At 44.4% G+C, this 23482-nt stretch overlaps 1 protein-coding gene across 1 annotated transcript; it reads right to left on the reverse strand.

Moving 5' to 3' along the window:
* Window positions 1-16721: 16721 nt before the first annotated feature.
* On the reverse strand, window positions 16722-23227 carry LOC134431545 (uncharacterized). The gene is made up of 4 exons (XM_063179540.1): window positions 23042-23227; window positions 22459-22661; window positions 18120-19203; window positions 16722-16845 (listed from the first exon to the last, which is right to left on the reverse strand). The coding sequence occupies exons 3-4, from the start codon at window positions 19046-19048 to the stop codon at window positions 16722-16724; spliced, it is 1053 nt and encodes a 350-aa protein (XP_063035610.1). The 5' UTR covers window positions 19049-19203; window positions 22459-22661; window positions 23042-23227.
* Between the last annotated feature and the right edge of the window lie 255 nt (window positions 23228-23482).

The raw sequence follows: 23482 nt of genomic DNA on the forward strand, positions 1-23482 counted from the left end.
ACGCTGTGGACACACGACGGTTCTAGAACTTGTTGATTTACCTCTAATTCAGCTGCCTCACCTCCCACAGTCCTTTTCTACTTAGCCAAAGTAATGGGCCTCAGCCCAAGGCCTTCCTTTTTTAAGCTTCTAGCTATATGCAGCAGCAAACCACTACTTTCTTCTGTGCCAAGACTTTAGGTAGACGATTTGCATCTGCCCTTCCAGTGAAACCTAATGGGGAGAGAAAAGCCTCTCAGAGATGTTTAGTCATTCCATTTTCTAGACAGGCCAAATCCAAAGAAAAGCAAGCTATGGGATTGTGTACTTGCTCTTACAAAACACCTGCTGCCCTCTGACAATCAACTAGCAGAAAACCAGCCAAACTGAGACTTGAGGCAAACAACGCTTGGAAGGGAAGAATGATGTGATCAATCAAGACAACACTTTTCCAGGCTACAGAGATATTGGAACTGTCAGCAAAGGCTTGAGAGCAAAGGCTGAACAAATGGGGAAAGGGTAAAAGAATCCCAAGAAAAACATGACCAAAGGTTAAAACAATTCCAAGAAAAACATGGGCAAGTAACCTGTTGAAGCCTTCAGGAAATCAGTGGCCGCTGATTGACATAGGCCATTCAAGTTAATTGACCCCTGCACCTTCCACTCCTTTTTCATAGGGTGAATTGAGACCATGGAATCACAATTCCTTGGATTCTGTTCTTAACTTTAGGAGAGAAGTACAGCAGCTGAAGTACCTGTTACTGATGTGATACCCAGAAACACAGAGTTGACACATTTCATTCTTGGCCAATCACAACAAGCAAGACTAAGAGGATAAGGCTGGCTTATTTTCATGACATTTTTCTTGTTTTACAGCCTGCTCTGATTGCAGTGAAACATTTTCATTAGCTTCTCTCTGCAAGGAGAAAGTCCAGTTCACTGTCCTGCCCTACTGCTGCAAGTATACCATTTGGTTTGTCGAGCCAAAAAATTGAATTGGAAGGTACGGAGCTAAGAGCCGCTCCGGGGCGTCTTTCGGCAGAAGCCGCGCTAAGGAGAGCACTGTGAGCGGCACAATCGTCTTTGCGCGAAGAAGCCGCTTCTTCGGCTCCGGGAGCCGGAGAGAGCGGCACCTTCGGAAAGGTGAAGAAGCAAGCTGTACAACACTGGGATTGTGTGCGCAGCTTGCCAACTGATAGAAAACAGTACTTTTGCACTCTCCTGACTTTTCCAATCACATGAACATTTGATTGGAAGCTGTTTTGGACAACTTTTCTTTTCTTCCTGCCAAACACTTGGCAGACATCCGTGCAACGTCTAGAACACGATGGGAGATGTTTTCTGTGCTGGCACAGTTTTTCCTAGCAGACATAGTGGAAAAGCTTTTTGCCGAGATGTAGATGAGAAGAGGCGCTAAAGACGAAGGTAGGATGCTCTCCAGAGCTAAGAGCCGCTCCCGGGCGTCTTTAGGCAGAAGCCGCGCTAAGGAGAGCACTGTGAGCGGCACAATCGTCTTTGCGGGAAGAAGCCGCTTCTTCGCCTCCAGGAGCCGGAGAGAGCGGCACCTTCGGAAAGGTGAAGAAGGAAGCTGTACAACACTGGGATTGTGTGCGCAGCTTGCCAACTGATAGAAAACAGTACCTTTGCACTCTCCTGACCTTTCCAATCACATGGACATTCGATTGGAAGCTGTTTTGGACAACTTTTCTTTTCTTCCTGCCAAACACTTGGCAGACCTCCGTGCAACGTCTAGAACACGATGGGAGATGTTTTCTGTGCTGGCACAATTTCTCCCTGCCAGATGTAGTGGAAAAGCTTTTTGATAAGATGTAGACAACAAGAGAGGCTAAAGAGTGGATGTAAGCAAATGACACCCATCTTCAAAAAAGGCAATTAAGAGGACTCGCGATAGTACAAACCAGCCAGCCTCTTTTTTATCCCCAGGAAGTTGATGAAGCAGCTCTTCCTGGAAATCCTTGCCAGGCACATGAAAGACGACCAAATAATGTAGTTAGCATGATTTTTCAGGGGAATTTCATGCTGAACATCACTTTAAACTCCTCTGATGAATCAACTTGACTGGTAGATGAAGGGAATATTATCTGCCTGGGCTTCAGGGCGGTTTTTGACATATCTCTACATGGCAGCACACATACATATGGAAGCAATAGTGCAAAGGGGAGGGAATCAGTGTCTTTTCAGTGATGCTGAGGGAAAAGACAAGAGGCAGTGGGCACACACTGAAATACAGGAGATTGCCTTTGAACATCAGTAAATGTTTCTTTACTGTGAGGGTGACTGAACCACGGCACAGACTGCCCAGAAAGATTGTGGAGCCTGGATCTTTGAAGACATTAAAAGTAGACCCAGATAGAATCCATGGCAAGAGGCTCTAGGTATCCTGGTTTAGGCAGGGGGGTTGGGCCTGGTTAGCCCCACCAACCCCTTCCACTCTCTTTCATTCTGTGCTAGTGAATTCTCTTCAAGATGCATTTCAAGCACTGGCATGACAAAGTTCTGTGCAGACAGAGATCCAAATGGACATGGCATCTAAGTTCCTTAAGCAGTGTTCAAGAAGAATGTAAAACTCTGGCACAAGTGTCTCTTCCCTAACTGAATCCCTTTCATGGGAAAATTCCCAGCTCTAGAAAGATCTTCTGATACGCATGCTTAAGACTGACACTGGCTGAGCAAATTTCTCCCTATGTGTATCTAAGACCAGTTAGGATCTTCACCCAAAGTGCTGTCAACATAGTCACAGAATGCCTATTGTTAAGAAGTGACAGCTTCCATCAGAATGGCAACTATTGGTCCACAAAATGGATTAATGGATGGGAATTATCTACGTGGGTTAAAAACAAAAATAAAGAGTTGGTCTTTATTTATCAATTTCATTGCAATATTGATAAGGGAAGAAAAAGATCTAAGTCCTTGACTTTCTGAACTCGAGGAAAGATTTTAAAAATTCCTTGTAAAAATGTATGATCACAATCAGACTATTGAAACCATTTTAGTTGGGAACAAAGTTCCAAAATTGTCTAGATAGTGGCAAAGAAGCCAAGAAAATAGGAAAGAAACAAAAAGAGAGCAAAAGAGTCAGCTTCAGTGTACAAGCTCGTTCTAGAAGTAGTCTGCTGGGAAAAGGAACCCCCAGCTGAATTTCCAATGTATTCCTGCGCTTGATTCAGTAACTGGTCAATGTAAAAACCAATCCTTTTGTACAACTTCTTCCAGCAACAAAAACTCCAACAGGTTGACACTACCATCATGCCTGTTCCAGACATATTTAAAAGAGAAATGATGATTTTCTTGAAAACCTACTTGCATAAAAGTTGCAAGATGGTGGAGGGATTCCCACATCCTCCTTCCTCCATCTGGCTTGAAAGTATATTTGATAAAATATGCAACAAAGCACATGATTTATAAGGGAGAGTCAAATGGATGATTTGGGAATTGATCTCTTGTTGATAGTAAACTTCATATCCACTCGGTGTGACCTTTTTAAAACAAAATGTGGAGCTGAGGCATGAATCTGCCACAACAATTGTAAAGCAAACATACACACTCCCCTTCACATGCCCCCCCTTCCACACACACCTAGGCACACACAGAGATCAGCATAGCAGATCATGAACACCTTGCAAAAGACTGAAATGCTAAATGCCTCTCTTGATGGGCAAAAGAGCTGGTGCAGTAATTCAAATGCCTGGTACAAAAATTCTGTTTAATATTTAGCTCCTATTTAAAACACAGCTTTTCATTTCATTCTATTTACAGAATATTTTCATTTCATTTGTTTCTTTAAAAATACTTAGTTCTCACCTGTTGTATGTCTAGGAATATTTTCTTCCAAAAATAGAAAAAAATAGATGATATCTTTTCAGCAGAAAACATTGGTTGATACAATTTTAAACCATCATGATATGGAAGAATTCTTCTGTCCCTCTCGAAGGTGGAAGAAGCATTTGGATCACAGATCATCTACAATGAAATACTTGACATGTTTAAGATGCTTTCAATCAATTTTGATCGTCAATTGCTTATTCGTTGTAAACAGTAATTTTTCAGTGAAGGGAAAGTGTGTGTGGTATATCTACATGATGTGTTCAAAGCCAGTTCCTACTAATGGCCAGGCTGAATTCCAGTAAATAATGTCCCTAATGATATTTTGCCGCCTTCTTTGGCACTTCATGAAATCTTACCCCGATGAAGTGCTGAAACACAGAGATTTTCTCTTAGAGAGTGTCTCATGTTGTAACCCATCCCATGGATTTTATGCTGTAATTCTTATCTCTTTTAAAATTTACTATCTTCTGTACAGTTTTCATGAAACTTTCTGTTACAGTAGTGAATAGCACAGATAAATGTCATTTTGTACAACTTTGAATTTACCCCAAGAGCTGAGAGAAAACTTGCTCCTATACTTCAATCCGAGTTTCTTCTATAGTCCAACTTTGTTTCTCTACCGTCAAGCTTCTCCTTTGTTGCTGCTCCAAGCCCCGTCCAAGGTGACCTTGAATACTTTCAGGGAGGGGACACCCACAACTTCTCTGGGCAACCTGTTCCAGTGTTCCAGCACTCCCACAGTAAAAAAGGCCTTCCTTTCACCTAATATGTGTAGGAAATCATAAATCTAGGCATAGAAGCTTGGAGTGCAAATTTGAAATTCTTTGGATTTGAAGCACATTTTATATGAATACTGACTTACAGATGACTAAAAGATGTTGATGGGCATTTGAGCTGACAAGTTTTGAAAAAGTGCACGGAAATTAAAATTGAAACCACTAAAATTAAAAACTCCTTGCCATTTTCTTTTTCCTCTCCTATTCAAAATTGCATATGTCAGATATCAGTGCTTCATGCAAACATCTCAGATGCTCTCAGAGAAAAAGCTTTTCTTTCAGACTAAGTTGCGGTTGACGTAGAACACTAGCAGGAGTGAAAGTTTTTCTGGGCATCGGGGCAGCACCTACTCCTTGGATTTGTGTGCAGAATGCATTTTATCCAAACTGGAAAATAGATCCCAGCTCTGTTCTATTCATCATTCCTACTGCATCAGGCATGAAGATTCTGTGAAAAGTAGCCTGTGGACCTTGAAGATAGCGCATGTGAAACAGATGAGAGGTGATAGAGAAGTTGAGGGAGAGAAGAAAGAGCATATGGCTAATACCAGAATGCATTTCTTCACGTGATCATGGAAGATTGCAGGAGCCACTTGGTGCTATCAAACCAGCCCGACTTGGCACTGGGGCCACCTTGGGTCTGGGAGCCATCTTGCATATTGTGCATTTTAAGGAGCCAGCTGGCCACTCCCAGCCATATGCCCCCAAACACAAACCACGGCCCTTTTCTCTGGCAAACAAAACTCAGCTGCCCAGCTTTTTGATGGCAGATGGCAGGAGCCACTTGGTACTATCCAACCAGCCCAACTTGGCACTGGTGCCACCTTGGCTCTAGGAACCATCCTGCCTATTGTAGCTTTTCAGGAGCCAGCCGGTCACTCTCAGCCATAGGCCCCAGACACAAACCTCGGCCCGTTTCCCTGGCAAACAAAAGTAAGCTGCCCCGCTTCTGGATGGCAGATTGCAGGAGCTACTTAGTACTATCAAACCAGCCCAACTTGGCACTGGTGCCACCTTGGGTCTGGGAACCATCCAGCCTATCGTGGATTTTCAGGGGCCAGCCGGCCACTCTCAGCCATATGCCCCCAAAAACAAACCACGGACCTTTTCTCTGGCAAACAAAAATCAGCTGCCCCGCTTCTGGATGGCAGATTGCAGGAGCCACTTTGCACCATCAAACCAGCCCGACTTGGCACTGGTGCCACCTTGAATCTGGGAACCATCCTGCCTATCGTGGATTTTCAGGGGCCAGCCGGCCACTCTCAGCCATAGGCCCCAAACACAAAACACGGCCCTTTTCTCTAGCAAACAAAAAACAACTTCCCCGCTTCTGGATGGCAGATTGCGGGAGCCACTTGGTACTATCAAACCAGCCCAACTTGGCACTGGTGCCACCTTGGATCTGGGAACCATCCTGCGTATCGTACATATTCAGGAACCAGCCGAACACTGCTGGCCATAGGCCCCCAGACACAAAACTTGGCACGTTTCCCTGGCAAACAAAAGTAAGCTGCCCGGCTTCTGGATGGCAGATTGCGGGAGCCACTTGGTACTATCAAACCAGCCCGACTTGGCTCTGGTGCCACCTTGGCTCTGGGAACCATCCTGCCTATCGTGGATTTTCAGGAAACAGCCGGCCACTCCCAGCCACAGGCCCCCAAACACAAACCACGGCCCATTTCCCTGGCAAACAAAACTCAGATGACCCGATTCTGGATGGCAGTTTGCAGGAGCCACTTGGGACTATCAAACCAGCCCAACTTGGCGCTGGTACCACCTTGGATCTGGGAACCATCCTGCGTATCGTGGATTTTCAGGGGCCAGCTGGCCACTCCCACCCATATGCCCCCAAACACAACCCACGGCTCTTTTCTCTGGCAAACAAAACTCAGCTGCCCCGCTTCTGGATGGCAGATTGCAGGAGGCACTTGACACTGTCAAACCAGCCTGACTTGCCACTGGTGCCACCTTGGCTCTGGGAACCATCCTGCGTATCGTGGATTCTGAGGAGCCAGCCGGCCACTCCCAGCCACAGGCCCCCAAACACAAACCACAGCCCTTTTCTCTGGCAAACAAAACTCAGCTGCCCAGCTTTTTGATGGCAGATGGCAGGAGCCACTTGGTACTATCAAACCAGCCCAACTTGGCACTGGTGCCACCTTGGCTCTGGGAACCATCCTCCCTATTGCAGCTTTTCAGGAGCCAGCCGGTCACTCTCAGCCATAGGCCCCAGACACAAACCTCGGCCCGTTTCCCTGGCAAAAAAAAATTAGCTGCTACGCTTCTGGATGGCAGATTGCAGGAGCCACTTGGTACTATCAAACCAGCCCGACTTGGCACTGGTGCCACCTTGGGTCTGGAAGCCATCATGCGTATGGTTGATTTTCAGGAGTCAGTCGGGCTGGTTTGATGGTGCAAAGTGGCTCCTGCAATTTGCCATCCAGAAGAGGGGCAGCTGATTTTTGTTTGCCAGGGAAACGGGCCGTGGTTTGTGTCTGGGGGATTATGGCTGGGAGTTACTGGCTGGCTCCTGAAAAGCTACAATAGGCAGGATGGTGACCAGACCCATGGTGGCACCAGTGCCAAGTTGGGCTGGTTTGATAGAACCAAGTGGCTCCTGCAATCTGCCATGAAAAAGTTGGCAGGCGAGTTTTGTTTTCCAGGGAAAAGCGCCTTTGTTTGTGTTTGGGGGCCTGTGGCTGGGAGTGGCCGGCTGGCTCCTTAGAATCCACGAGAGGCAGGATGGTTCCCAGACCCAAGGTGGCACCAGTGCCAAGTCGGGCAGGTTTCGCAGTGTCAAGTACCTCCTGCAATCTGCCATCCAGAAGCGGTGCAGCTGAGTTTTCTTGCCAGAGAAACGGGCCGTTGTTTTTGATTGGGGTCTGTGGCCGAGAGTGGTCGGCTGGCTCCTGACAATCCACAATTCACAGGATGGTTCCCAGACCCATGGTGGCACCAGTGCCAAGTTGGGCTGGTTTGATAGTACCAAGTGGCTCCTGCAATCTGCCATCCAGAAGCGGGGCAGCTGATTTTTGTTTGCCAGAGAAAATGTCCGTGGTTTGTTTTTGGGGGCATATGGCTGGGAGTGGCCGGCTGGCTCCTTAAAATGCTCGATACGCAGGATGGTTCCCAGACCCAAGGTGGCACCACTACCAAGTCGGGCTGTTTTTGTAGTACCAAGTGCGTCCTGCAATTTGCCATCAAGAAGAGGGGCAGTAGAGTTTTGTTTGCCAGAGAAAAGGGCCGTGGTTTGTGTTTGGGGGCATATGGCTGAGAGTGGCCGGCTGGCCCCTGAAAATCCACGATACACAGGATGGTTCCCAGAGCCAAGGGGGCACCAGTGCCAAGTTGGGCTGATTTGATAGTCCCAAGTGGCTCCTGCAATCTGCCATCCAGAAGCGGGGCACCTGAGTTTTGTTTGCCAGAGAAATGGGCCTAGGTTTGTTTTTGGGAGCCTGTGGCTGGGAGTGGCCGGCTGGCTCCTGAAAATCCATGATACGCCGGATGGTTCCCAGAGCCAAGGTGGCACCAGTGCCAAGTTGGGCTGGTTTGATAGTCCCAAGTGGCTCCTGCAATTTGCCATCCAGAAGAGGGGCAGTTGAGTTTTGTTTGCCAGAGAAAAGGGCCGAGGTTTGTGTTTGGGGGCATATGGCTGGGAGTGGCCGGCTGGCCCCTGAAAATCCACGATACGCATGAGAGTTCCCAGATCCATGGTGGCACCAGTGCCAAGTTTGGCTGGTTTGATAGTACCAAGCGGCTCCTGCAATCTGCCATCAAACAGTTGGCAGGCAAGTTTTGTTTTCCAGGGAAAAGCGCCGTTGTTTTTGTTTGGTGGCCAGTGGCTGGGAGTGGCCGGCTGGCTCCTTAGAATCCACGATACGCAGGATGGTTCCCAGGCCCAAGGTGGCACCAGTGCCAAGTTGGGCTGGTTTGATAGTCCCAAGTGGCTCCTGCAAACTGCCATCCAGAAGCGGAGCAGCTGAGTTTTGTTTGCCAGGGAAATGGGCCGTGGTTTGTGTTTGGGGGCCTGTGGCTGGGAGTGACCGGCTGGCTCCTTAGAATCCACGATACGCAGGATGGTTCCCAGAGCCAAGGTGGCACCAGTGGCAAGTCAGGCTGGTTTGACAGTGTCAAGTGCCTCCTGCAATCTGCCATCCAGAAGCGGGGCAGCTGAGTTTTGTTTGCCAGGGAAAAGGGCCGAGGTTTGTGTTTGGGGGCATATTGCTGGGAGTGGCCGGATGGCCCCTGAAAATCCACGATACGCAGGATGGTTCCCAGATCCAAGGTGGCACCAGTGCCAAGTTGGGCTGGTTTGATAGTCCCAAGTGTCTCCTGCAAACTGCCATCCAGAAGCGGGGCAGCTGAGTTTTGTTTGCCAGGGAAATAGGCCGAGGTTTGTGTCTGCGGGCCTATGGCCAGCAGTGTTCGGCTGGTTCTTGAATATGTACGATACGCAGGATGGTTCCCAGATCCAAGGTGGCACCAGTGCCAAGTTGGGCTGGTTTGATAGTACCAAGTGGCTCCTGCAATCTGCCATCCAGAAGAGGGGCAGTTGAGTTTTTTTTGACAGAGAAAAGGGCCGTGTTTTGTGTTTGGGGCCTATGGCTGAGAGTGGCCAGCTGGCTCCTTAAAATGCACGATATGCAAATGGCTCCCAGACCCAAGGTGGCACCAGTGCCAAGTCAGGCTGGTTTGATAGCACCAAGTGGCTCCTGCAATCTTCCATGATCACATGAAGAAATACTTTCTGGTTTCAGCGATATGCTCTTTCTTCTCTCCCTCAACTTCTCTATCACCTCTCATCTGTTTCACATGCGCTATCTTCAAGGTCCACAGGCTACTTTTCACAGAATCTTCAGGCCTGATGCAGTAAGAATGATGAATAGAACAGAGCTGGGATCTATTTTCCAGTTTGGATAAAATGCATTCTGCACACAAATCCAAGGAGAAGGTGCTGCCCCGATGCCCAGAAAAACTTTCACTCCTGCTAGTGTTCTACGTCAACCGTAACTTAGTCTGAAAGAAAAGCTTTTTCTCTGAGAGCATCTGAGATGTTTGCATGAAGCACTGATATCTGACATATGCAATTTTGAATAGGAGAGGAAAAAGAAAATGGCAAGGAGTTTTTAATTTTAGTGGTTTCAATTTTAATTTCCGTGCACTTTTTCAAAACTTGTCAGCTCAAATGCCCATCAACATCTTTTAGTCATCTGTAAGTCAGTATTCATATAAAATGTGCTTCAAATCCAAAGAATTTCAAATTTGCACTCCAAGCTTCTATGCCTAGATTTATGATTTCCTACACATATTAGGTGAAAGGAAGGCCTTTTTTACTGTGGGAGTGCTGGAACACTGGAACAGGTTGCCCAGAGAAGTTGTGGGTGTCCCCTCCCTGAAAGTATTCAAGGTCACCTTGGACGGGGCTTGGAGCAGCAACAAAGGAGAAGCTTGACGGTAGAGAAACAAAGTTGGACTATAGAAGAAACTCGGATTGAAGTATAGGAGCAAGTTTTCTCTCAGCTCTTGGGGTAAATTCAAAGTTGTACAAAATGACATTTATCTGTGCTATTCACTACTGTAACAGAAAGTTTCATGAAAACTGTACAGAAGATAGTAAATTTTAAAAGAGATAAGAATTACAGCATAAAATCCATGGGATGGGTTACAACATGAGACACTCTCTAAGAGAAAATCTCTGTGTTTCAGCACTTCATCGGGGTAAGATTTCATGAAGTGCCAAAGAAGGCAGCAAAATATCATTCGGGACATTATTTACTGGAATTCAGCCTGGCCATTAGTAGGAACTGGCTTTGAACACATCATGTAGATATACCACACACACTTTCCCTTCACTGAAAAATTACTGTTTACAACGAATAAGCAATTGACGATCAAAATTGATTGAAAGCATCTTAAACATGTCAAGTATTTCATTGTAGATGATCTGTGATCCAAATGCTTCTTCCACCTTCGAGAGGGACAGAAGAATTCTTCCATATCATGATGGTTTAAAATTGTATCAACCAATGTTTTCTGCTGAAAAGATATCATCTATTTTTTTCTATTTTTGGAAGAAAATATTCCTAGACATACAACAGGTGAGAACTAAGTAATTTTAAAGAAACAAATGAAATGAAAATATTCTGTAAATAGAATGAAATGAAAAGCTGTGTTTTAAATAGGAGCTAAATATTAAACAGAATTTTTGTACCAGGCATTTGAATTACTGCACCAGCTCTTTTGCCCATCAGGAGAGGCATTTAGCATTTCAGTCTTTTGCAAGGTGTTCATGATCTGCTATGCTGATCTCTGTGTGTGCCTAGGTGTGTGTGGAAGGGGGGGCATGTGAAGGGGAGTGTGTATGTTTGCTTTACAATTGTTGTGGCAGATTCATGCCTCAGCTCCACATTTTGTTTTAAAAAGGTCACACCGAGTGGATATGAAGTTTCCTATCAACAAGAGATCAATTCCCAAATCATCCATTTGACTCTCCCTTATAAATCATGTGCTTTGTTGCATATTTTATCAAATATACTTTCAAGCCAGATGGAGGAAGGAGGATGTGGGAATCCCTCCACCATCTTGCAACTTTTATGCAAGTAGGTTTTCAAGAAAATCATCATTTCTCTTTTAAATATGTCTGGAACAGGCATGATGGTAGTGTCAACCTGTTGGAGTTTTTGTTGCTGGAAGAAGTTGTACAAAAGGATTGGTTTTTACATTGACCAGTTACTGAATCAAGCGCAGGAATACATTGGAAATTTAGCTGGGGGTTCCTTTTCCCAGCAGACTACTTCTAGAACGAGCTTGTACACTGAAGCTGACTCTTTTGCTCTCTTTTTTTTTCTTTCCTATTTTCTTGGCTTCTTTGCCACTATCTAGACAATTTTGGAACTTTGTTCCCAACTAAAATGATTTCAATAGTCTGATTGTGATCATACATTTTTACAAGGAATTTTTAAAATCTTTCCTCGAGTTCAGAAAGTCAAGGACTTAGATCTTTTTCTTCCCTTATCAATATTGCAATGAAATTGATAAATAAAGACCAACTCTTTATTTTTGATTTTAACCCACGTAGATAATTCCCATCCATTCATCCATTTTGTGGACCAATAGTTGCCATTCTGATGGAAGCTGTCACTTCTTAACAATAGGCATTCTGTGACTATGTTGACAGCACTTTGGGTGAAGATCCTAACTGGTCTTAGATACACATAGGGAGAAATTTGCTCAGCCAGTGTCAGTCTTAAGCATGCGTATCAGAAGATCTTTCTAGAGCTGGGAATTTTCCCATGAAAGGGATTCCGTTAGGGAAGAGACACTTGTGCCAGAGTTTTACATTCTTCTTGAACACTGCTTAAGGAACTTAGATGCCATGTCCATTTGGATCTCTGTCTGCACAGAACTTTGTCATGCCAGTGCTTGAAATGCATCTTGAAGAGAATTCACTAGCACAGAATGAAAGAGAGTGGAAGGGGTTGGTGGGGCTAACCAGGCCCAACCCCCCTGCCTAAACCAGGATACCTAGAGCCTCTTGCCCAGGATTCTATCTGGGTGTACTTTTAATGTCTTCAAAGATCCAGGCTCCACAATCTTTCTGGGCAGTCTGTGCCGTGGTTCAGTCACCCTCACAGTAAAGAAACATTTACTGATGTTCAAAGGCAATCTCCTGTATTTCAGTGTGTGCCCACTGCCTCTTGTCTTTTCCCTCAGCATCACTGAAAAGACACTGATTCCCTCCCCTTTGCACTATTGCTTCCATATGTATGTGTGCTGCCAAGTAGAGATATGTCAAAAACCGCCCTGAAGCCCAGGCAGATAATATTCCCTTCATCTACCAGTCAAGTTGATTCATCAGAGGAGTTTAAAGTGATGTTCAGCATGAAATTCCCCTGAAAAATCATGCTAACTACATTATTTGGTCGTCTTTCATGTGCCTGGCAAGGATTTCCAGGAAGAGCTGCTTCATCAACTTCCTGGGGATAAAAAAGAGGCTGGCTGGTTTGTACTATCGCGAGTCCTCTTAATTGCCTTTTTTGAAGATGGGTGTCATTTGCTTACATCCACTCTTTAGCCTCTCTTGTTGTCTACATCTTATCAAAAAGCTTTTCCACTACATCTGGCAGGGAGAAATTGTGCCAGCACAGAAAACATCTCCCATCGTGTTCTAGACGTTGCACGGAGGTCTGCCAAGTGTTTGGCAGGAAGAAAAGAAAAGTTGTCCAAAACAGCTTCCAATCGAATGTCCATGTGATTGGAAAGGTCAGGAGAGTGCAAAGGTACTGTTTTCTATCAGTTGGCAAGCTGCGCACACAATCCCAGTGTTGTACAGCTTCCTTCTTCACCTTTCCGAAGGTGCCGCTCTCTCCGGCTCCCGGAGGCGAAGAAGCGGCTTCTTCCCGCAAAGACGATTGTGCCGCTCACAGTGCTCTCCTTAGCGCGGCTTCTGCCTAAAGACGCCCGGCAGCGGCTCTTAGCTCCGGAGAGCATCCTACCTTCGTCTTTAGCGCCTCTTCTCATCTACATCTCGGCAAAAAGCTTTTCCACTATGTCTGCTAGGAAAAACTGTGCCAGCACAGAAAACATCTCCCATCGTGTTCTAGACGTTGCACGGATGTCTGCCAAGTGTTTGGCAGGAAGAAAAGAAAAGTTGTCCAAAACAGCTTCCAATCGAATGTTCATGTGATTGGAAAAGTCAGGAGAGTGCAAAAGTACTGTTTTCTATCAGTTGGCAAGCTGCGCACACAATCCCAGTGTTGTACAGCTTGCTTCTTCACCTTTCCGAAGGTGCCGCTCTCTCCGGCTCCCGGAGCCGAAGAAGCGGCTTCTTCGCGCAAAGACGATTGTGCCGCTCACAGTGCTCTCCTTAGCGCGGCTTCTGCCGAAAGACGCCCCGGAGCGGCTCTTAGCTCCGTACCTTCCAATTCAATTTTTTGGCTCGACAAACCAAATGGTATACTTGCAGCAGTAGGGCAGGACAGTGAACTGGACTTTCTCCTTGTAGAGAGAAGCTAATGAAAAAGTTTCACTGCAATCAGAGCAGGCTGTATAACAAGAAAAGTGTCCTGAAAATAAGCCAGCCTTATCCTCTTAGTCTTGCTTGTTGTGATTGGCCAAGAATGAAATGTGTCAACTCTGTGTTTCTGGGTCTCACATCAGTAACAGGTACTTCAGCTGCTGTACTTCTCTCCTAAAGTTAAGAACAGAATCCAAGGAATTGTGATTCCATGGTCTCAATTCACCCTATGAAAAAGGAGTGGAAGGTGCAGGGGTCAATTAACTTGAATGGCCTATGTCAATCAGCGGCCACTGATTTCCTGAAGGCTTCAACAGGTTACTTGCCCATGTTTTTCTTGGAATTGTTTTAACCTTTGGTCATGTTTTTCTTGGGATTCTTTTACCCTTTCCCCATTTGTTCAGCCTTTGCCCTCAAGCCTTTGCTGACATTTCCAATATCTCGGTAGCCTGGAAAGGTGTTGTCTTGATTGATCACATCATTATTCCCTTCCAAGGGTCGTTTGCCTCAAGTCTCAGTTTGGCTGGTTTTCTGCTAGTTGATTGTCAGAGGGCAGCAGGTGTTTTGTAAGAGCAAGTACACAATCCCATAGCTTGCTTTTCTTTGGATTTGGCCTGTCTAGAAAATGGAATGACTAAACATCTCTGAGAGGCTTTTCTCTCCCCATTAGGTTTCACTGGAAGGGCAGATGCAAATCGTCTACCTAAAGTCTTGGCACAGAAGAAAGTAGTGGTTTGCTGCTGCATATAGCTAGAAGCTTAAAAAAGGAAGGCCTTGGGCTGAGGCCCATTACTTTGGCTAAGTAGAAAAGGACTGTGGGAGGTGAGGCAGCTGAATTAGAGGTAAATCAACAAGTTCTAGAACCGTTGTGTGTTCACAGCGTGGTGCATGGTGGTTGGTTGAATTGTGTTTGTTATGGCTTAAAGCTATGGAACTGATAAAGGCCTGATGTTGGAATCCATAATGTTAGAGGATTTTTGAGAAATGGTTAAAAAGAAGTATGTAGGCCTTAGACTGGAGTTTTGTTAGCATTGCAGAAAAGTTTCCCATGCAAGCAGAAAAGATTTCCGTGCAAGCAGAAAAGTTTCCCAAGTAGTAGACGTGAAAAATGGAAACAAGGTTATTTAATGTATATCTTTAGAAGGTTAGCATGAATAGAACTCTGTTCTTTGTCTCTTATCAACTAGTCTTTGTTTTAGCTACGATTACCTATGTTTTATAAGATTGGATAGAATGCTTGTCAAGATGTGTTTTCTGTGTCTGATTGGCTGAATTCTAGTCTGAGATGATTTTATGTATTGCTGTATGAGCCCTGTTGAAGGAGACATTTTTTGGTGTGGATCAGTGAGCTGTCATGTCTCCATTTTGTATTTTGAGACTGATGTGCTGGAAATAAAAGCAAAAATCTCTTCACTGGTCTGGTTACCATGTTATCCATATTTGGATATTTTGCCGCGACCTAGTGGGTTCCTTTTTTAAAGCGTGGGTTCCTGACACCATTGGACTTATACCTGTCCCGTCCCCCGCATATTGGTGCCTCGTGTGAGAACGTAGAATAGAAGAAAAAGAAAAAAATTGTAGAAGTACCAGCTGCAGAGACCCAAGTGTTAACAAGGAGCACACTGTATCATCTCTCCCGCCGAAGCCAAGAAAATTATAAGTAACCGATCTCAGGAGAGCGCTTGGGTGATGTTGGGAGGCAAAATAGAGAAAAAGAAAATTATTAAAAGAACACAAAAATGGGAACGAATTTATCAAAAGTTGAATGGGATGTTTTTCATCATTTAGAGACAATGTTACAAGAAAAAGGTCACTCTGAAATTTCAAAAACTGAGCTTAAAAACTTACTTATCTGGGTTAAAGCGAATACGCAAGATTTAAATCTGCAGTCTGCTTTTACTTTTCATTTTTGGGATCAGATAAACTGGAGAATCTATAATCTAGTCTCTCTCAAAAAAGATGAAAGCTTAAGAGAACTTATGCTGGTTTGTAGAGCGCTGTTGGAGCGCTGTTTTAAACAAACGGATAATAATAAGATCAACTTGGACTCAGAAAACAAAGCTTCTGGTTCTGTCTCATTAAATTCCAGTAAACCGGAGACTGTGTGAGTATCGGAGAATGTTACAAGTGTTGTTGCAAATGCTGAAAGTATTGCTTTGAAGTCTGTTGAACAAAATCTTTCTTCTCTCTCTCTGGGAAAAAATGAGACTCTTTTGGACTTTTCTTTGCGTTGTTCTGTTAATGTAAAAATATGTGACTCTTGTAAGGGGGATGGAACAAAGTGTGTAAAAGATGGAAATGAAAAAGTGACTGTACTTCCTAAAATTGTTTGTGCAGGGACACTGAAACCTGAATTGGATTCTGTTGGGCCTGGGGTGGAGGCTGAGGTGGCTGCTTCCACTCGGGAAATTGTGGTTCCGGGGAACTCTTTTTCAGTTAAGCAAAAACATGGTTGTTCTGGTTGATGCCAAATTTTGCCCCAAAAGGCGAGAATAACTGCTTAAGAGACTCAGTCTAAGTCAGATAAGCAGGAGGTATTTTATTACGACACGTCAGAGAAATCACAAAATGGATTTCTGAATTATGTACAGCAAAAGCGGGTTTTTATACAATTCTAAACAAGGATTACATCATTTATTACACGCATATTCATAGGCAGGCGGGGTCTTCCGGGAATTCCTGGTTTTCCTTAGTAAAATTTTAAGCTCTTCCTAATTTGGACTTCTTCCTGTTATCTTTGGCATGTTTTTCCATGGCTTGGCTGAAGTTACTGTTGTACTTGGCTTGATCCTAGCGGCTTGGCAGGTCACTTTAACTTATTGGCTTCCACTTCTGTTTCTTCAAATACTCTAATTCCAAAGTTTCTTCTGTGTGTGTATTTTAGACTACCTTATCCAAATATTGAGAGTGTTTTTTACATTGCCTTATCTAAATATCTGATCAAAGGTCTTCCTGAAAGTGTGTTTTTAGGTTTTTTATTAACTGCTGCTATTCCCTTGATATATTTTTGAGTATCTTTTAATTCTTTTTTTTTCAGAAGCTATTAGCCATTATAATAAATGGCTTCATTTCCCCCCTTTTCTTATAACCTACGAATTCTTTCGTCAAATTCTAACCCTGTAGGGCGCTGATATGCTCGTACCATAGCCCAGATCATTTGGGTTCTTTTCATTATGATTCTCAGTCGCCACCACGTACAAATATTTGTGAGAGTTAATAGTAACAGAACTATGATTATTATCAGCGTTGGGTGCACCAAATAGTTAAAGACTTGTATAGCTGTTGGGGAGTATCCCACAAAGATATCCCACCAATGATGCTGGCCTACTTGTTCTACTTTAGTCAGGACATTCTTTATTTTTTCTGAATTATGTTCTACCTGCCATACCATTCGTTTTGTTGTTTGATTTACCTTTTGTATCAATTCCTTTACTTTAGGATGTGTGAGCATTGCTTTAAGAACTTCGATGTCCATCCCTATTTGTAATTTCGGTATCTCTTGATATAGGTCGAAATCTGCGTTAATTAGCTGTTGAGTAGTTATTGGGACAGTATAATGAAAATCACAACCTACTATCTTGGTGAAGTTGCATACACAGAAGTTAGTATTATTAGTCTTTTCTTGGCAATTATCTATGGTGACATTGTCACAAGCTGTCCTCACGCAAGCGCACCCATTCCCTATATAATAAACTTGTGATTGTGTTTTATTATGCGGAAGCATTTCAAAGGTACATACACTGTTCTCGGCATCTAAGCATAGATCTTCTGCTTCTACTACAGCGTTTTCACAAACATAGCCTAATTGTCCTCTAGGAATACATGCTTCTGTGCTAACCGATTGCCACCTATTTTTGGTATTATCATAACTAGCCCAGACATTATGGTCTATTGGCCTGACAATAACATCTTGATGTATTGTCCCTAGAGTGAGGATAGGAAAGATAGCTCTTTCCTCTGCTGCACTAATGGTAAGGACATAGGCTTCGATGTGTTCCTGTTGAGGCTCATAAGTGAAATTTACTAATTGCCACCAGGCTTGGTGGTCCTTCTCAAATTGTGTAGTATGATCATCCTTTAATATTGTTTCTCTTATTTCCTGAGGTAATATACCTGACGTTCCTTCTCTCAGTATTCCTGCCGCTACTGATTGTACCCATTGTTGTGTCTGAGGGCACTGGATAGCTAATGCAATTTCCTTGCTAAGTTCCCCTGTATAGTTAGCGAACTTCAAAAAATCCTCTTCAGTGTGGTTTGCTACCATGGTTAGCAATTTTGCTACTAGCGATTGTGTTTCTGCTAATGTAAGCATGGATGAACTGAGGGGCATATTTAGTTTTCCTAAGTTCGACGTGACGATACTTAATTTATTCACTAATACTTCTTGATCTATCGTGTTTAATATACCAAATCCAGTGCCAATCCACCCACTCAAATCTCTTTGTGCTCTTCTATGATGAGACCTTGTTGCTAGCCATGCATTCCATCCCTTAAGACTTTGCTTTATAAACGGTTGGCAATCCTTCTGCAAATACGTAATATCGGTGTGGAAGTTCATCTGCACCTTTTTCAGGGAATAAGTGGGGTCTAACAATAATTTTTGTTCGTTAGATTTTCTTATCACCTGAGGCCCTATAAAGGTTAGGTTATGTACTACTTTACATACCACCGGTGGAGTGGTTTCTTGGGGCAAGTCTAGATCTGGATACAATGGAATCACGTCTTCCGGTAATGCTACCTTATATGCGACAGCACGCTTAGGGAAGCCAAAACCCATTTCCAGGGCTTTCAGCTCCCTTTCACATGTGAACGTCATCGACTGTTCCAATCTAAATGCCATCTCACACTGTGCTTTCCCTTCCTCAGGACCATTAGATGCTACAATCTTTCCCGCAGAAAAGAGAAGAGGGTGTAAGTCAAGGGTTATGTTTTCAGGATGTATTTCCCCAAGCGGATCTTCTCTAAAAACTACTGAATTTCGGGGTTGTGATCCGGGTGGATCTCCCCTGAAGTCACTCCACTGGCATGAAATTGGGCCCTTTTGCTGAATCCAGACAGTGGGTTTCCCCATTTTCACTGGACTAAAGGTGATTAAGTTGTGTTCAGAGGCTGCCATCAAGGGTTGAATTGTTAATACCAGCCGCCTTGTTTTTCCTTCTATTGGGTCAAGCTCTCGACACCCGACTTGAATTTGGTCTCCCTCGTACGCTACCATGGAGGGCTGATCCCATACTTTACTCGCATATGGCTGATTGTTACGTAAGGCATACACCTCAAAGTAGGGCCCCTTCGGTCCCGTTTCCAACTCCGGGTGGATACACTGGTGTGCATTAGACCATGGGTCTATTGAGACAGAGCCTTGGGGAAGAACTATACTTATCATTAGTCCAATGATCAGGGTTGTGAAGATCTGCGGTGAAGTCAGGATCATGATGTCTGCTCCTCTTGTTTATTCTCCGGAGCTTTCTTGACTCGTGAGTAATGGATCCACGTAGGTCGCTCCTTGATCCGAACCGCGGTGAAGGTAGTCAGCAGCACTTGGAAAGGTCCCTCCCACTTTTCTTGTAGGGGTTTTCCTAAAAGATTCTTAACATACACCCAATCACCGGGATTAAACGGATGCAACTTACAATCAGGTTGTTTAGGTTGGTGTCCTATCACCACAGTAGCATTCTTATCGAACTGTTTCCCCACCGTAATTATATAATCATAAATGTACTGATTACCGATTTGGTCTATAGTGTCCCCATTTACAACTTGCATAGCATAGGGTCTACCATACAGAATTTCAAATGGACTTAACTTTTCTTTTGATCTTGGTTTGACTCTCAGTCTGAGCAGAGCAATAGGCAAAGCCTGATACCACTGCAAATTAGTCTCCTGGCATATTTTGGCAATTTGCTGTTTGATGAGATGATTCATCTTTTCCACTTGCCCACTGGCCTGTGGACGATAAGGTGTGTGTAGTTGCCATTTGATTTGTAATGCTTTGCTTATTGCTCTCACCACTTTTGCACAGAAATGTGTACCTCTATCCGAAGAAATGCTTTTCGGTACCCCAAACCGTGGAATAATTTCATTCAACAGTACTTTAGTCACCTCTCTTTCCTTATTTGTCCTACAAGGGAATGCTTCAGGCCACCCAGAAAATGTATCAGTTAATACCAACAAATATCGAAACCCCCCTTTTCTTGGGAGTTCAGAAAAATCAATTTGCCATACTTCACCTGGAAATTTACCTCGATTTATGGCTCCTTGGTGTACCTTGGTTCCCGTATTCGGGTTATTTCTCAGACACCGCTCGCACTGGGATGTAACGTGTTTTACAGTAGTAAATAATTTTGGTCCTGCTATCCTAGCTCACAAATGTTGGTAAAGTGGATCTAGGCCCCAATGGGCCTTTTCATGCTCCGTTTTCACAATCTGCCACATTAGGTTCCCTGGTATTATCAATTGTCCTGTCTCTAATTGCCCCCATCCACTGTCTAACAGTTTACCTTTATTCCTTTGGATCCATCTGTGATCAGATTCCTGGTATTCTGGCTTGATATCAGTATCCAGCTGCTACTGCTACAGCCACTACTCGAGCTAGCCTCTTATCTTCCTTTTTCTTTTCCTCTATTTCTCTATTATTATATACTTTCCATGCCTCATTCAGCAACGTCTCCAGGTTTTTATTTGCTGGATGTTCAAGCTTTTGTAATTTCTTCCTGATGTCTGGGTTACTCTGTCCCATCATCAACCCTAGCAAGTGCTGTTTCCCTTCTTCCGTTGCTGGGTCCAGGGGTGTGTATTGTCTCATGGCTGCTCTAAGTCTATCCAAAAACTCTGACGGGGTCTCATCCTTTCCCTGCCTAATGTCATATAGCATTGACCAATTGATAGCCTTAGGGATCGTGTTACGCAAGCCCATCGCTATCAGCTTTCTATACTGCACCAGTCGTCGATAGTGCTCTTCGTTGCCCAGGTCCCATTCTGGTTTACTGCTGGGGAAATTATCTTCTAGTCTCCCTGATAATACTTGAGCATGTCGTTTTCCTGTTTCCAATACGAGTTCCCTTTCTGTATCTGTCAATTCTGACAGCATCACCTCTATATCTTCCCAATCAATATCTAAATTCTTTGCCATTAATTCAAACCTCTTCGCTACTCCCTCTGGATTCCTCCTGAAATTCCTTGCCTCATCCCTCCAATTGTTCAGATCACTCGTGGAGAACGGCACCTTTACCCTAGTCCTTTCTCCTACCATTGGCATAAGTTGTCGGAGAGGAGCTATTGTATGATTCCCTTCTTTTTGCTTTGCTTCCCTCTGTGCCACAGATCTGGTATAATACGAATGACTGGTCCCTTCCCCGGGATCTTCCTCCTTTGCCTCAATGTCTTCCCTATTCTTTCTCTTCTCCTTTCTCTTTCCCTTTCCCTGTTCTTCATCTTCACCTTCTATTCCTGTTAATTCTTTTCCTATTACTCCCCTAGCATGGTTTACACAGTCCAACCGCCTCTCACTCTGCATTTGTCGCCTTTCTTCCCGCATCTGCCGGCGCCTATCCTGTTCCGGGCTACTGTCCTCATCTTCTGTTCCCCTTCCATCTCTCTTATCCTCTATCTGAATTACTATATTCAGCTTCTGTGAGTTGTTCTCTGCCTCCCTTTCGCATATCTCATTGTCATTCTTCTCACTATACTTCAGCTTAGAGACGTCGCCTCCTAGTGAGTTACTTTTATCCCCAGTCCTCGGTGTGCTGGTTTCTATTCTACAGGTACCTGATTTTCTAAAACCCCCATTCCTGGGTGTGCTACTATCCCCATATGGACTTAGTTCGGGCAGGCTGCGTGTTTCCCCTCGACTCTCTGCTTCATGTGGACTGCCTTCTTCCCTCTCAACTTCTAGTCTGGGTGGGCTGTCAGCATCCCTGTAGCTCCCCGACCCCTGTGGACTATCTGGTCCCTGTGGACTGCTTTCCCTCTTGTCAATCCCCGATTTTAATGGACTATCCTCCTCCCAAGTGTTGTCTAATTTCTGAGGGCTGTGCCCAAACTTAGATTTCCACCATCGTTCCAGCTCCTTTAATGGGCTAGGGTCCCCTTGTTCCTCCTTTGGCCTGGGAAGAGGCCCTTCCCGTCCTGGGGCGAATGGATGGTATTCCCATAGGCTTATTTTGCTCTCCTTTCCACTATCCCTTCTTGTTAATTTAAGACATTATTGCCCAATGCTACATGCATCACAGCAACGTTCTTTAGGCTTTGAACCTTTCTTATCTTTTTCCAGGGCTAGTACTAAGGGGTCCTGAGGTGCTACGTTTACCCCGCACTCTCTTTGCCACGCCGGTTTATTTCTTAGGGTAAAGAACATGTCAGCATACATTACTTCGTCCCATTTATTAAGTCGGCGGAGGAAAAGCATCAATTGCAAAATAGTGTTATAATTAGTTGTTCCCTCCGGCGGCCATTTCTCATTGTCATCTAACTTGTACAACGGCCACCACTGTGTACAATATTTAAGGAGTGCCTTTTTACTTATGTTTCCCCCCGGGATCCCTCCCAAGTCCTTCCAGTGCTTTAGGATACATCCTAAGGGGGTTTTCATATTTATGTCCTTACTCTGTTGGCCTCCCATTGCTATTCCCTTTGTCTAACCAGATCAGTCTCTGTTGTCTCACATGTACTGTTACTAATTTATTTTAACACTTCATACACACAATCTGCAATCGCTTCGTCCTTTTCCGACCTGGCTTCTCGCGAAGAACAGGAAATGCGGAGTGGGACTCCCTCTCGCTTCGCAGCGATGCTGCGTCTCATTCACTCTCACTCATACCCACACCTTTACGAAATAGTTCCTACCTTTTAGTCTATATCAGAACGGACTGTTTTACCAGGTTTGGTCACGAGAGGTCGCCTACTGACCGCGAGATACCGGTTTGCCACACTCATGCAATCACAACTGTAGACAGTATAACAGTTGCAGGGGGGTGACAAATTTCTTCCCAGACGTCTATCAACTTATTCTCTTCTAAAAGATTACAGAGAGAGCGACAAGATGTTTCCTGTGGGATTTTGCAACAGACACATACAAAAAGATCACCGGCTGACAGACCTCTCAGAGAGCAATCTTAGTTCTTAACCCTTAATCCACAGTATTATAACATTAAATACAATATTGAAAACAGTTTCCCACACAGTAAAAAACAGACCAAAGATACCAAGATAAACAAGCACTCCTTCAAACCAAATGCTGGGACTCTAACCCAGTAACTGGGACTCTAACCCAGTCGCAGGACTTTAACCTGCGTTTCTATTTCTGGGAGTCTAACCCAGTAGGGATTCTTTTACCGGGGCGTCCCCCAGCTTTCCCATCGGGCAGTCACATCTGACCCCCGTTCCCAACAAAGCGCTTTATCCCAAAACCAATAAACAATTAAAATACCTCTTAATTGGAGCAGGAGATGCAGGGTACTCTTTGTCCACCGAAAGCACTGGTCCGGGGGGGAGTCTCTTCTGACAAAAGTTAGTCAGGGGCGCCAGAGGGTCCCGACCCCGGACCCGGCTAGGGGAGGACCCCTCAAGGCCTGGATCTCCTGTCTGGTCCCATCTGGGGTGCCAGAAAATGATGCCGAATTTTGACCCAAAAGGCGAGAATAAGTGCTTAAGAGACTCAGTCTAAGTCAGATAAGCAGGAGGTATTTTATTACGACGCGTCGGAGAAATCACAAAATGGATTTCTGAATTATGTACAGCAAAAGCGGGTTTTTACACAATTCTAAACAAGGATTACATCATTTATTACATGCATATTCATAGGCAGGCGGGGTCTTCCAGGAATTCCTGGTTTTCCTTAGTTAAATTTTAAGCTCTTCCTAATTTGGAC

The sequence above is a fragment of the Melospiza melodia genome, chromosome W, assembly GCF_035770615.1.
Source record: "Melospiza melodia melodia isolate bMelMel2 chromosome W, bMelMel2.pri, whole genome shotgun sequence".
Taxonomy (NCBI): domain Eukaryota; kingdom Metazoa; phylum Chordata; class Aves; order Passeriformes; family Passerellidae; genus Melospiza; species Melospiza melodia.